General features: G+C 43.1%; 1 protein-coding gene across 1 annotated transcript in view; it reads right to left on the bottom strand.

The window, feature by feature from the left end:
- Positions 1-15,730, bottom strand: part of LOC102450753 (fibronectin type-III domain-containing protein 3A-like) — a 109,855-nt gene that overhangs the window by 15,336 nt on the left and 78,789 nt on the right. The window contains 13 exon segments of the mRNA XM_075940788.1: positions 841-1,121; positions 1,900-2,049; positions 4,767-4,880; positions 5,633-5,808; positions 6,464-6,569; positions 6,703-6,821; positions 7,491-7,559; positions 8,888-9,026; positions 9,287-9,373; positions 9,780-9,954; positions 10,033-10,154; positions 13,157-13,210; positions 14,952-15,090. Of these exon segments, the coding sequence (XP_075796903.1) occupies positions 841-1,121; positions 1,900-2,049; positions 4,767-4,880; positions 5,633-5,808; positions 6,464-6,569; positions 6,703-6,821; positions 7,491-7,559; positions 8,888-9,026; positions 9,287-9,373; positions 9,780-9,954; positions 10,033-10,154; positions 13,157-13,210; positions 14,952-15,090 (1,731 nt within the window).

The following is a 15,730-nucleotide window of genomic DNA, read 5'->3' as shown; positions in this document are numbered from 1 at the left end:
TCCCTCCCCTATGCTCCTACTATCGCCACACATTCACTTTAAAGTACTACCATGGCAGTGCTTTAATTTTAGAAGTGTAGAAAAAACCTCAGTATGTTTTCTTGACCTCAAGAATAGCTCTGTGTAGTTCAAAAATGTGTGTCTCACCAACAGAGGTTGGTCCAATAAAACACATGACCTCACCCACTTTGTGTGTCTCATCCTGGGACTGACATGACTACAAACACACTAGGTACAGCTCTGTCATTCATTTCTGTTACCCTTGAACCAGATGCAGAAATGGGTTCTGAGAACTCTAAGCTCCTGGGAGGCAAAAAGTCATCTTTGGTCTTACTAACAGCATGGCCCCCAGCACTGGCCACACTGGCACTTTAGAACACTAACTTGCCACACCTGGGGGGGGGGTGTGTTTTCACACTCCTGAGCCAGGAAGTTGCAGCATGGTAAAGTGGTAGTGTAGACTTAGCCAAAGAGTGTTGCAGCAAAGAGTGTCAGCCAAAGACTTAGCCAAAGGAAGATGCAACCCTCTTTTTAGCATAAGTAACACCTATTTCAAAAGTATCATTTAAGGTGAAGTGGCCTTTTACTGCTGTATTTGAGGGCTCCAGGATGCAGAGTCCTCACTTTCAGGGGCTTTTTTTCCCCCCCCAAAGTTAATCACTCTGAGGACAAACCATTACACAAAATGTACATTCTATCTTACAGCATGTTCAACTTAATTAAGTGGACTAGGACACAAAAAACACAACAACCCTTAGAAAAAAAAATAAAGATAGCCCAGAGCACTGTATGTCAAAATATCTGCAAGACTGGTGTCAGAATAAAATAAGGAATGATCACCTGTACAAAGTATCAGGGTGCAGATTCTCCAGAATATGGCTCGTAACTCTACCAACAGTTACAAGTTGCTTTTCCCCATATTCTATATTATAACCAATGACATCTGACCCATGGCAACATGGTTCCTCCCACTGAATGGCAAGGCACGTTGACAAGGGACAAGGAATTTCCATTTGATCTTCTTCAAGCAGATGTAGTACGGACACTGCTGCAGGCACTGATGCTGGTGTTGTTACCACACCAATATCACCAAACAAGCCAACTCCAGCTATATTCACAGCCTGAAAGAGATTACAGTGTTCAGAGTCCACATTTTTCTATTTGGTTTTTAAGAAAGCTACTGTTCTGATTTTGTGCTTCATTAAATACATTTGCAAGAGGATGGCATTTTCCTAAATATAATGAAAATGTATCAGTCCAGAACTAAAGGCAAAATACCACTTTAAGTGAAGCTCACATGGAGGCTGAAAGAAATGAGAACAGCAGCAGAATGTCCTTAATTATTCTGAAAAAGTGGGTGGTGCCCACGAAAGCTCATGATACCATGTACATGTTTTGTTAGTCTTTAAATTGCTACCAGACTATTTGTTGTTTTTTAAGTTTATCCTTAATTATTCTGTCTTGCATGATAACTCAGAGATAAATCTGTTCTGAAACACTTTTTGTTGTCCCTTCAAAATATAGTAAGCAGTAGCTTGCAGATCTTGAGCACCTTCCAATAAAGACATATGGCATAAAGGGGATAAACTAGAAAGTGTTCCCAAGACAGATGACTACAATAATCTAGGCGGGACTTTGAAGAGATGCAAAAGACAACGTAAGTCAGAGACAATACCTAGTATAGAATGGCACATATCTATATGCTAACTTATTACTAGATGTACATACTTTGGCCAGAGTGACAGAAGATGCTCCTCAAACCCTTTTCCTCATCCAATGAATCTGTGCAAGTTGGACCAGAATTTTGTCCTTAAATTACTAGCTGAAGTACTTATTCAGATGCTAATTATCTTTTGGTTTTGATTTTTAAGGTGGCATATAAAAGCAAGCCTCACATACCTGTACTCTGCAATAATATGTGGTTGCAGGTGTAAGGCCTTTCACTTCATAGCTGAGACCAGGCCCTGTGTAGATGATGCGCATTGATCCTTCCATTTGTCCCCAGTCCAGCCTATATTCACAAATTTCAGCACCATTGCATGCAGGACTCTGGGAGATTCAAGCCAGTGAAAGATTAGATTTCAGATAGTTCTTGATTTTAAATTGAAATCTTAAATATATATTTATAATGGGGAATGGGTAGACAAGAGTGTGGATTTATTAAAGTTAAATGAGTTGGCTGGTTTCCACTTTTATATTACACACACACACACACACACACACACACACACACACACACTTACTTTTTCTTGGGAAATGACAGTGACAATCATGTCACACTGTCCCACAGCCCCTTTCCCCTCAGCTGCCCTGCCTCCTCCCTTCCTCTCCACTACTAACCCAGGAGTGACTGGCAACTTATGGCTCCCGAGCAGCAGCAACAGCAGTGAAGGCAAGCTGTTGCTACTGAGGCAGAGCCAGAGCCAGAGCCAGAGCCATAGCCAGCTGTACACCTCTGGCAGCTGCCACATGGTGGTGGGCGGCAGCCAAAGTTTTAAATTGTGCTGCTCTGGTGGCACTGGGGAGTGGTGGGGGCAGCAGCGAGGCCTGTGGTGGGAGCCACAGGAGAGGCCTCCCCCCATTGTGGGCCTTGTCACTTTAAAGCACTTCACTTTAAAACATGGCTGCCGGAATCTGAAATTGTGGTCTTTCGGCCTGGACCCTCCCCTGCCCCCATGGCAGCTGGTGAGGGGAAAGCACGGGGCATGCTGTGGCTGGGGTGAAGGACAGCCGGGATTGATACAGAAGCAGTGGTGTGGGGGGGGGGGGGGGGAGAGGGGAAGAGAGGGAAGGAGGGCAAGTAATCAAGCAGGTGACTACTTGACTCATCACTTACATGCCTTTTTGACAAAACTGCATTTAAAAATTTGCACAGTATCTACTATATACCACATTTGACAGTGGTGCTTTTTCACATAAGGCTCTACTGTCTAAACCCGTGGTCACCAACCGGTTGATCGCAGTTGACTGGTCGATCGTGAGGCCTCAACCAGTTGATCGCAAGGCATTCGGGCAACCACAACCCCCATTTTTTCCCCACCCCCGAGAAGCTCCACTACCTACCTCTAGTGTAGTACTGGCTTCCTGCGGGGTGGACGGAAGTCCTGTCTGAAGCCCACGTCACTTCCAGGAATTCCGGAAGTGCGTGGGCTGCTCCCCTCCCACAGCTCTGTTGCGTGCTGGGGAAGGGGGGCGTCAACCCTGAAGGAGGAGTGCGGAGGCTTCCCTGTGCCGCCGGCGCCGGAGGACTGAGTTGAGCACAGGGATTTCCCTGCGCCGTGGGAGCGGGGGTCAGCGCCGGGGTTCGGCCGTGCTGCAGGAGGGGAGGGAGTTGGCTGGGCCAGACCAGGCCAGGCTGAACCGCGCAAGGGTGGTATGGCCCCGGGGTAGGCACCCGCGGGGGTTGATTGTGCTGCAGGAGGGGTTGGCTGGGCCAGGGTGTGCTGTGCCGTGGGAGGCGGGTTTGACCCCGGGGCATGCGCCCACGGGAGTTGGCCATGCTGCAGGAAGGGGGCTGGCCGTGCCGCGGGAGGGGGGTTGACCCCGGGGCAGGTGCCCGCAGGGGTTGGTCACGCTGCGGGAGGAAAAGAGAAGGGGGGGGATGGGCCGCACCACGCCGTGGAAGGGGGATTTGGCCCTGGGGCAGGCATGTGCTGGCTTCGCTCTGGGGTGGAGGGGGGAGAAGAGAATCCTGGGAGGAGGCAGATGCAGGGGACTCTCTGCTGCCACTAGCACCCTGTGTCCCCTGTCCCCAGACCTCACTGGCACCTTGTGTCCCCCCATCCCCAGCTACAGAATTCTGTCCCCATTCCCGTCCCCTGCTGCAGAACCCTGTCCTCTGCCCTCCCAGCACCCTGTTCCCTCTCCCCTGCCCCCAGCCACAGTACTCTGTCCCCACAGTATAATTATAAATACTTCATTTTAGATTTAAATAGCATGAATAAAAAACAGACCATTTATTTCATAACTATAAACACGTGATTTTAATTTTATACATCACAATTTTAAAATAAACTGTTTATCAGAGTGTGTAAGTAAGGGCTGGGGATAGCAAGTGATGGACAGGAGGAGAATAGAGAGGGCAGGACTTCAAGGAAGGGGCGGGGCGGTAGATCTTCGCCTGTTCTGAGATTTAAAAAGTGATCTTGGGTGTAAAAAGGTTGGAGACCACTGGTCTAAACTATGTTAGTACTAGCACTCAAAATGAAGGTTTTTCAGTTTGAAAAACATTACATAAACACCACCCATGTGTTCCAGGTAGTCAACAAGATAGCTACAAATACAGCTTTTCAGAAAATTTCCATCCATCCATTAGATTGAAACAGGAACATTCTTCACAGACTGCAATTTCTACCTAATCCCATAATTTTCTAAAACTATTAGCCAGGATAGATAGGAATGGTGTCCCTTAGCCTTCGTCTGTCTGGAATGAATGACAGGGGCGGGATCACGTGAGGATTGCCTGTTGTGTTCCCTGCTTCTGGGTCATCTGGTATTGGCCACTATCAGCAGACAGGTTGGTCTGACCCGCTATGGCCGTTCTTATGTTCTTAACTATTTATAACAGTGGTGTCCACACTACTTAAGGAAAAATATGTGTAGCTAAGAACATTCAAATCAAAATGATTTCAAGCTGACTTCTGCCTAACTACTGAAAAAATGGGGAAAGCATTTGAAATTTTCCATCTTCCCTTTTTGAGTTTACTTAAGTGTTACATAAGGCATGACATTCTAAAGCTTTAGTATGAAAGTTTTTAAAAACCTACCTCCCAGGTGACCGCTACACAGGTGGCAGCCTTACAGGTTAACAAGGGTGCACAACACTGATCAGGAGGTCCTGCAGCTGTAGAAATCTCTGCTTTTTCAGAGAGAGAGCCAAACTGTAAAGAAATACACAATTGCAAGAGTGTTGCAATGACAGAAAAATGCACATTTGCTCAGTGATAAATTGAAGAAAAGAATAATAATAAAAATATCTTGATAGGTACTATGATGCCAAATCTTGGTAGTAACTTCACAACTCTTACTGGAGTTTTCTGGGCTTCTACTCACAAGTTGGTTTTGTGCAGACCCTCCAACCAACTCCAAGTCATATGGTTCTGTACACTGGCAAAGCCTCTCACAATGTCATGTATATACATGGCCCCTCCCCCAGAATCTTCCCTTCCTTGCAGTCACATCTTGCTTCCAAAAGCAAGTGGCATTGCTGCAAAGGGATTCTTTTGTGCCAGTTCTTGTTCCAACCCAACCTGATTGGTGGTATGTTCTCTGCCCAGCACTACCACTACACTACTCCATCACATACTGTAAATTTAAAGTGAGCTGCAAAAGCTAGGTGAGACAACAGAAATGAGATATATAGGACAAAACTGCTGAATGCTAAATTAAGCGAACTTTTCAAAGTCATTAAGGAAAGTTGGGCTCTTATCTCTTCTTTGAGCCTCTGATGATCGGGACATAAATTTCACTGTCTTCTCTTTAGTAGAAGAGCTTTTGCAAACCAATCCTTCAATGGGACAGAGATGCTGCAAGCAATGCAACCAGAATCCTAATATATAGCTATTTTACTAGTTGTGGTACTTATATAGTTATTTGCAAAACAAAAGCTGATTATATAAAACAGATTGATTACCCCAGCTTTATTTCCTGCTCTTATCCAGAAGCAGTACACTCTCCCAGGAAGTAGACTGTTCATTGTGCATTCTGTTGTCAAACCCTGATACACTAGCCTGTGTTCCTCTTGTTCAGAGTTTGCCATCTCTACAATATACTCTGTTACTTCTGAGCCTCCATCTGTGGAAGGGGGATCTATGACACAAAGTTGCATTATTAATAAACCCAAGTTCTTATTTTCAGAAAATAGCTCCTATTTTAAACAGTTTCAAGGTGGTCTGTATGAAACCATACAAGTTAGATGAATTCTAAAAATAAATGTGCAGATGTTTGGTTTCAGCATCTATTTGAGCTGCAACAATTCACAAGTCTCTAATCATTAAAAAAAATAACCATCGGTCAGTAAGGGATTCACACCAATTTTTCTGATCAGGCATTTATGGCAAGTCTTCTAGTGTTATGCATATTATCTCTTACTTCTCCCCTTTGCAGGGCTAAAATAAAAAAGCAACTTTTATTTTTACTTTCAATTGTTAGTTATAATGAGGTAAAGAGCAAAGACTAATCAATGTACTATTCTCCCTAGCTTTTGTGCTGGTGCTCCTTAAAGTTCTGTAAGTAATATACCACCTGCCCCACAAGCTATAAACCAAGTATAACTTAAGAGCTGCACATTACAATTTGTACATTTTTTTCATTTTGACTGTTTAACTACATACACTTTCAAGTTTTTGGAATGAGTCTCCTGATACTTGAATTTAAATTCTGTGAGAATCTCTGAATTTAGCTTTCCATTTTTATAATATTTAAAACCTGGAAAATGTCTATTTACAGAAACACTGGTGCTTACCCCATTGTAGAGTTATTTCTCTGGGCTTAGCTTTGCCAACCAGGCATGGAGCACGGCAAGGTCCAGGAGGAACAGCTGATGTTTGTACAGTCAGAACATCAGAAGCCTAGCAAAAGTATACATATATTATATTAAAGTTACAGGTGTCAAACACTGCACAACATTCTTATACTAAAGAAGAAATAAAACTGCTTTCAGGACAAATGTGTTTATTCTTTTCAAGTGACTTCTTGGCTTACCGGACTTTCACCTCCCTTACTGATGCAGTAAACTCTGAGTCTGTATAAAGTACCAGGCTTGAGATGATCACACACATGTTCCCTCATAGAACCACTATATATTACTTCCCATTTACTTCCTGAGGGAAAAGAAAAGAATATCAATTTACAATACATGGTGAAAGTTTTTTCATTAAACTTTTCCCTATACATGTTTATTTAATGCACACAAATCACAGACTGAAATAACTGTGTCTTAGACTGGTTCCATTATACATACAAATAGCATTTACTGTAATTAACTACTATTCCTATCTACAACAAAATGAACATTCTAATTCAGGGATGGATAAGATACCTCATGGGCCAGATCCGGCCTCCTAAGCTACTGGATCCAGCCAGCGTACACCCTGCTGCGACCCTCAGCAGGAAGCTGCTACTGTTTAAACTGCAGTCTGTGGGGCATTCTGCTCTGGAGGGATCCTCTTCTGCACCCCTACCCCCTTCCTGACCCTACACCCCAATCCCCTGATCCAGATCAAATCTCTTCCGCAACCCAAACTCCCTCTCAGACCTCACACCATGTCCTGCGCCCGTGTGCCCATCTGTATCTAACCTCTATCCTAGACCCCGCACCTTCTCCACAGAGAAGTGTGGCCCTTAACCACTTTCCAAAATCTTGGTGCGCCCCCTCCCACCAAAAATTATTGCCCACCCCTTTCTAATTGCTACAGTAATGATAATACATACTTAGATGTAAACAGAAGTAAATAATAATTTGAATTAGGCCTTTTACAATGAGTGCTTACCAATTAAAGTTTCTGACATTTCTAGAAAATACTTAGAAATGTCTGATCCTCCATTATCTTTTGGTGGATCTGAAAGAAGGTCACATTTTAGTTACAATTTTGAAAATTTAGAAAAAGAAATGTTTATGAACCATCTTATAATCAACGACTCAAAACAATATTTTTCATTGTAGAATAGAGTCAGCTGGGAAGTCAACTGGAATTGAGATAATACTGCAATAAAAGATGAAAGCTCTTTGCTTAAAAAGAGCATAAAATATAAGAGCCCTATCAGAATGTTTGTATGAAATACTATACACAGGTTAAGACAGCAGTCAAGCAGGTTGGGCTCCACAATAAGAGTATATGGAGATATTAGACAGCTGCTAAATTTCTATTACTCCTTTTTGAATGAAAAATATGTTTACTTCTTATAGATTACATGAAGACTAAGCTTTAGTGTGTAAGCTACAACTTTTTTGGGAGGCTACAATCAAAGTTAAGAGTAAGATAATCAAATAATCTCAGTTGATAAATATATTCTAAGGACTAGCTAGTCATCAATGTATCTTATAAAGATATGGGATTGGGAGAAAGATTTACATTTTAAAGGAGATGACATTTGGGCTGAAAGTTTCTCTGAAGGAAAGAGCTGCATGGAGACAGACTACATTCTGTTTTTACAGCTATTTCCTATGTCAGTGTTTCTCAAATTGCAGTCTGTGCAGGAACTCCAGGGGGTCTATGAGCCCCAATGATCAACTCCCCTCCCCCCCTCGCTCACTCAATCTCTTTCTCCTCCCATGGCTAAGGAAGGCTCCCTACCTGCCCTGGTTCCACACAGCTCCTGTAAGCGACTGGCTTGTCCCTGTGGCTTCCAGGCGTATGAGTGGCCAAGGAAGCTCCATGTGCTGCTCCCAAGCACCCATTGGCCAGGAACTATGACCAATGGGATCTGTGGGCACAGCATCTGTGGGCTGCTTCCTGGGAGCCACAGTAATCACTGCTGAGACCCCGTCCCCTAACCACCCTGCCACAAATTGGCTCTGCTCCGTACCCCAATGCCTTTCCCCAATCTGGTGCTCCCTCCTGTATCTCAAATCTCTTATCTCTTGCCCCCACCCTATAGTCCATATCCTCACCCCTCTCCTACACACTAAGCTCCTGTCCCAATCTGGTGAAAGTGAGTGAGGGTGGAAGAGAAGAGTGATCGAGTGAGAGGAAATGGAGAAAGCAGGAGGTGGGGCCTCAGAGAAGGGGCAGGGGTCCCAGAAAAATTTTAAATCAAAACGTATATCCTTGGGTTGCTAAGTCTGAGAACCACTACTCTGTTATTTTAACATTTATTTACTGATAACTAAAAGCTCATTTCTCTTTTGAGGAGCAAGGGAAATCAAAATTAACACAAGTTCACTTACCCCATGTTACTTTCACATTGTAGGAATGGATCTTTCCCTTTACACTTGGTTTACTTGGTGGTCCAGGTTTATCAGGAAAAGTGCTGTATTCTACTACCTCACTAGGGTTGCTTTTTCCTTCATTACTGCAGGCAGAGAGCTGTTTTAAGAATGAATAGAACAATGATTGTTTACCATGGACAATATCAGGCTAATTTGCATACAAAGATAAAAGCGTATGGCCATTCTTACATTTCTATGATACTATAATAAAATAGAAATGCAATCCATTACCCGCTTAACCTGCTATTGTATGGGGTTTCCTAACCATACACAAGTATTACTAGCAAATAACTCCAGAAGTACAATATTGGCCAGGGGAAAAAAAAAAGGAAGTCAACTACATAATTTAGTACATACCCTAAACTTGTAAGAAGTACTCCTCCTTAGATTTTTTAAAGTGCATGAGAGTTCATCTCCATTATATTGAGGCTGAAAACCATAACCCTGTAAACAGATAAATTGAGAACAGCCATACAGTCACTAACAAGTCTCCTAGTAAAACAAGAGAAACAATTGGTCTCCACAGTTTCTCAAGCATTACACCATTGGAAATCCCATGGGACACTTCAAACTTCTATGGCTCTGTACTTTATACAGTGTCTCTAATAAGGCGAATTACTTCATAAACAGAAGATAATGACAACTTCAGCAATTAGGCTTTAATTTTTTTCATCATTAGATAATACAGACCTTTACAAACTTCAACATTTCTACTAATAAGGGTCTTTCATAATTATCAATGTTTATCAATTTTTAACTGTAGTGCAAAGTTTTGTATTACACTTGGGACAATCTTGAGTTACATTTACACTTTAAATTACAGCCTAAACATTAAGAAAACCCAACTTACAGAATCTTCTTCTTCCATATCTAAAATGTATGTCAGAGAGTCATCTGAAGACATGCCATTAGATGGGCTCCAATTTAATGATAACCATGTTACGCCTGCTTCAGTTAACTGAGGGGGCAGTGGCGGTGAAGGGACGATTCCTGCTGTGTAATATATCTCTGTCTCACTAAACCCACTGAAAAGTTAAATTTAAAGGTTAGTTAACATGAGCTTGGACTGTTAAATTAAAATGAGAAGTACATACACATCTTACCTCATTCCGATGTCATTTTTGGCAGCTACTCTGAACAAGTATTTTGTAGAAGGAGAAAGTTTGGTTAGTTTGTATTGCTTTAGATTCCCATAGTAGCATTCTTTGAAGGTTCCACTCTTTCCCTTTAAACAAATAAAATAAAGACAGACTTTAACTTTATATAAGGACTATTTTAAAGGTTAAATTTAATCTTTTCTCCTTTCCATCTTTCTCTGTTACTCCACAAATTCAAAATTAATAAAATCATTACATCTAAAAATAGATTTAGACAGGTTGTGATTATATCCAAACTATTTATTTTTATACTAGACCACTTTCATAAATACAAGGCCAGTGGCCTAACATTTTCAGTGCTGGATAGCAGTAAAATAGGGAAACCAGCGATTACCTACAATTTAGGATATGCTTATGAAGGGGGCGGGGGGGGGGGGGGGACGGACAGGACAGAACAATGTAGCGGAATTATTGGAATATAATTATAGCATTACAGCTAGGAAGACCAAGTCCTACTAGTGAAAGGATTTAGAATGCAGATGGCAATAACCTAAATGATGACAAAAAGAGCTACTCAAAAATTTGACAGGGTGCTGTTCTACACTACACAGTTAGGTGTTGACCTAATTATCTCAGTGTGTACACTGCAGCCTTCCTCCCATCAACGTAAAAGCTTGTTTCCACCACACAGTGGATTGACGGTGCAGTGATTAATCCACCAGCTTATTTATTGCATCTGCTTAGATGTGATAAATGGATCTGAGTGCTCTCCCATTGACTTCAGTACTCCACCCAGACAAGAGTAGCCAAGCTGACAGGACAGCAGCACCCGCTGACATTACCACACAGAAGATGCTGCAGTATGTCGAATTCAGCTATGCTATTTGGCAGAGGGTAGTGTAAACAAGGCCTAAGTGCTCTACTTCACTGAAATAAGCCTTACACCTCTGACTTAATAAAGTCAGTGTGTTTAGGGTGACAGTGTTTAATGCATTACTTACACGGGTTGTTTGTGGTCTTCTCAATTTCATAGCAGGAGCCATGAAATTGGAAAGTAAACTGGACAGCTAGAGCTCAGCTACATCCCCATGTCTCTCTAGCAGTGAAAACTCAGGCAGCACCTGCCCCCACCCCCACCTCTGCTCCTGGCAGGGAACAGGGGGAAAAGAGAGTGCTTGCCAGGAGCTATGGGGCAACCAGACTCCCAGCAATGAGCTGGAGGCAGAGCAGACAAACCTGACTCTAAGCTCTCCACTACCCTATTAGGTCAGTGTAAGTTAAGATAGCAATAAGCTACCTTGGATATCAAACTCCCTTGGATACCTATGCAAATTAAGATGTTAATCCTTTGACGTTTTTATAATCATTACAGAACACATTTTTAGTAATAACTTCAAAATGTTTTCAGGGAGGGTTATGATTATCTTCATGAAATGGACTCATTATGCTGTCTGCTAATAATGGAGATAATAGGAACATTACGTAGGACGGCATAAATGTAACACTATTCTCAGAATAATTTAATGGAATCTGTTTCAAATTGCTGTAATACAGGGGTGGACAATAATTGTGGAAGGGGGAGGCCACACCAAAAATTTCTGAAGTGGCCATGGGCCAACCTGGAAGGGGTGAGGTTGAGAATTACTCTGTTGGGTACAGTGACCTTATTTTCTGATCCAGCTGCAGGTAGTGAGAATGGTTTAATTTAAATTATGAAACAGAATAAACCTTTAACTCTCTCATGTTAGTTTATCAAACTTCATTTTAAAGTAAAATATTATGTCCAACATTGACGGTTTCAATGTTTTCTTTATTTATGGCAGAGGTGAGGAATCCTTTTTGGGTTGGGAGTCTCTGACTCACAAAAAAACCCAAACCAAAACAAAAACCATCAGTTGGGAACCACACAAATAAGAAAAAAAACCCTCCTCCAAAAAACCCCAACCCTCACTGATGTGGCCCCAACTGAGACACCTTACTCCTCTGGTGACCCAGCCTCATGGGGTGAGGGGAAAGGAGGGACTGAGGTTCAGAGCTTCCCATACACCAGATTTACTTTTCTGGGGTTCTGGAGTTAGTGGATTTTATGGACCTCCTTAGGCTCTGGAGTGGAGACAAAAATGAGGGTTACAGTGCGCACGACAGGGCTGCTAGCAATTAGGATAGGGATGGGATACAGAAATAGGCTGGGAGTAGGATGACTGGCCAGATGGAGGGAACAGGAACAAGGGAGGGTATTGGAGCAAGATGGGGATGCTAGGTCTTAGGGGGGAGGGAGGGAAAATGAGGGTATTGGGGTGGGAGGCATCTAGTCATGAGAGGGAACCTTATCTGGCTTTGTGACCCCTTGCAGCAACAGCTGCAGCCACATTGCCCCGGCTGCCCCAGAGACCAGAGATGCTGCAGCCACATGGCCCCAGAGGCCGGAAGCGCTGCTGCACAGCCATGCAGACCCAGGCTAGCTCTGGAGGCACTGTTGACACAGCCACTTAGCCTGAGGCCAGCTGTGGAGGCATCACTGCCATGGTCACGTGGCCCAGGGCCAGCCTCAGAGGCGCTGCTACGGCCACACAGTCCAAGATTGGCCCTGGAGATGCTGCTACCACAGCCACAGGCCAGCCCCGGAGGCACTGCTGCCACAGCCACGCAGCCCAGGGATGGTCCCGGAGGTGCGGTGGCAGTGGTGCCTCCTGGACCGGCCCAGACTGCGTGGCCATGGTGCCTCTGGCCTCTAGGGCTGGCCTGGGACTGCAGCCTGACCTGCTGAAGGTGGAGGGAGCGCTCTGAAGTGGTTGCATAAGGGGAGGAGGGACGAGGCTGAACTCCTTCTCCCATGGCACATGCCACAGGTAGGGCATGCCCATTAGGGGGTGGGGCCTGGAATTGCCTTGCGAGCCGGATCAATGCCCTAGGCAGGCCAGATCTGGCCCACAGAGGCTTTTGCCCATCCCTGCTGTTGTACTGTAGTAGATCTGGTCCAAGTATTTCTTTTTTTAAGTTGGCTACACACAAAAGACGATACTGACTGCCACAACAAAACAATACATACTTAAACAATAAACATTCGCTCATACCTGCAAAGCATTCATACTTGCAAACAATTTTTCCATCATAAAAATAAAGGGCTTACCTCATCCCATTCTAAGAGAAAATTAGTTATTTTGGAACCATTATCATTCGAAGACTGAAATAAATAAAATAAAATAAAAAAAAAGAAGGAAAAATGTTAGGCTCAAAGGTTTAAAAGCAGAGTTTAATTTTACATAGACACTTGGATGCTGAACTGAAAGATTTTACTAAGGTAACTAAGTAAGGGCAGAAACCTTATGTCTAAAACACTCATTTTAACTGTACAATCCACATAATATCCCATCTTTCCCTTCTAATACACCTCTATTTAAGCACACTTTTAGTGAGCATTTCAGACCTTATTTGTGAGAGTATGGGAATACGTGAATGTATTAATCCCAGTTTGATTTATGAACTCTATGTTTATATCCCTTGATGTCTTTCACTATCTACTTGCATCGGTCAAAAAGGCAAATAGGATGCTAGGAATTATTAGGAAAGGGATAGAAAATAAGACCCAGAATATCTTACTGCCCCTGTATAAAACTATGGTACGCCCACATCTTGAATACTGTGTACAGATGTGGTCTCCTCACCTCAAACAAGATACTTTGGCCTTGGAAAGGGTTCAGAAAAGGGCAAACTAAAATGATCAGGGGTTTGGAATGGGTCCCATATGAGGAGAGTTTAAAGCGACTGGGACTTTTCAGTTTAGAAAAGAGGAGACTGAGGGGGGATGTGATAAAGGTATATACAATCATGAGTGGTGTGGAAAGGGCCGATAAAGAAAAGTTATTTATTAGTTCCCTAAATAGAAGAACTAGAGGACACCAAATGAAATTAATGGGGAGCAGGTTTAAAACTAATAAAAGAAAGTTCTTCTTTACACAGCGTGTAGTCAACCTGTGGACTCCTTGCCAGAGGAGGCTGTGAAGGCTAGGATAATAATAGAGTTTAAAGAGAAGCTAGATAATTTCATGGAGGTTAGGTCCATAAAAGGCTATTAGCCAGGGGATAAAATGGGGTCCTTGGCCTCTGTCAGAGGCTGGAGAGGGATGGCAGGAGACAAATCGCTTGATCATTGTCTTCAGTCCACCCTCTCTGGGGCACCTGGTGCTGGCCACTGTCGGTAGACAGGATACTGGGCTAGGTGGACCTTTGGTCTGACCCAGTACGGCCGTTCTTATGTTATCATACCTGTGGTGTTAAGGAAAAGGGAACTGGCATTTCGGAGTCTGTCATTCAACATGACTAAGAACGTCCACGTGAATTGATGAAATTCGCACTAGCAGGACAATGGAGGCTCCTTGGAAGGACTACTGATCTGCTAATGACTCCTATCACTACCCTCTCTGTGACATGAATGTAACAAGGATAGGGAAAACAGACTGCAAAAGAATTTTTGAACTGACAAGATCTGTAGAAAAATAAACACTTGTATACGCAACAGAGTTGATGTTATTTTGTTACATCATTATGTAGTCCTCAAAAAAGATAAGCTATAAGGTCCACAGCTTTCGTGGAACTATGGGACAATCCAGCAACTACTGGGGAAGATTTGGAGAGGCAGGCCTGGCTGGAGAATCCCAGCACCCCGGCCCCACACGGCCGCAGGGTGCTGGGATTCTCCAGCCTGGCCCCAGCACTCCTGGGGACTCCAACCTGGATGCTCCTGGCCCCAACCAGACTGCTGGCCTTCCTGCAATTAGGCTCCCAGGCTCTCTGGACCAGGAGCATCCACAGTCCCACCAGACCACTGATGTTTGCCAGTCCACAGTGTGTTGGTTTTCAGAGGTGCAACCTTTGCTTTGTCAAGACTTTAAGCCTCTTGTATATGAACCTGTCAAGTTACTTACCTTCCACTGTAAACTCAAGCTGTTTTTTGTTCTGTTGATTAGTTTAGGTGCAGCTGGAGGGTCTGGTTCACAACTTTCTGTAGTAAAACTCACCAATTCGGAAACAGATTCTTTTATGGAATTACTTGTTGCTGAAACTCTGAAAGACAAAGTGCAGTTAATGAAGTATCCCAAGATTACCATCACATGAACATCCTATGGATTATCTGCCTGAGAAATGCTCTTAAGAGGCAGAAAGTAGAGAAAAAAGAGTAAATAGCTTATTGAATTAGAAATGTAATAGAGCCTTTTTTCCATAGACCACTGGCTCAAGTATAACTCACACTGTTGTAATTGTCCAGGAGAGGCCCAATGAAGTGAGTCCATAATCTCATTATAATTCCTAAAGGGCTGGTATCCATGTTTCAAAAATCACTACCACAAATGCCACTTTGTTGGCAGTGTCAGGGAGATAAAGGAACATTGGAACAGCAGCATGGAAATCCTCACAATGCAGTTTCTTTGGATTTAACCATTTTGTGTATAGAGGCACTCAGTCTTAAGGGCTGTCAACCTGTTTCCCTTCTTGTGCTCTACATTTATGTTTTTAAAAATAAAAGCACTGATGAATCAATTCTAACTGTTGCCATCCCTCTGAACAAAATAATTTAGCATTTCTGGGACTTATATTTAACAGACTTCATCTTTAATGCTAGAAGCAAAAGTCCATATTAAACCTGTTACAGACCTTTGAGAAAAGTAAACATCTTCATGTTAAACAATTTTCCAACAAATTCTTT

Source organism: Pelodiscus sinensis, chromosome 13, assembly GCF_049634645.1.
Source record: "Pelodiscus sinensis isolate JC-2024 chromosome 13, ASM4963464v1, whole genome shotgun sequence".
Taxonomy (NCBI): Eukaryota; Metazoa; Chordata; order Testudines; family Trionychidae; genus Pelodiscus; species Pelodiscus sinensis.
This window is presented reverse-complemented; position numbering and strand designations above follow the sequence as displayed.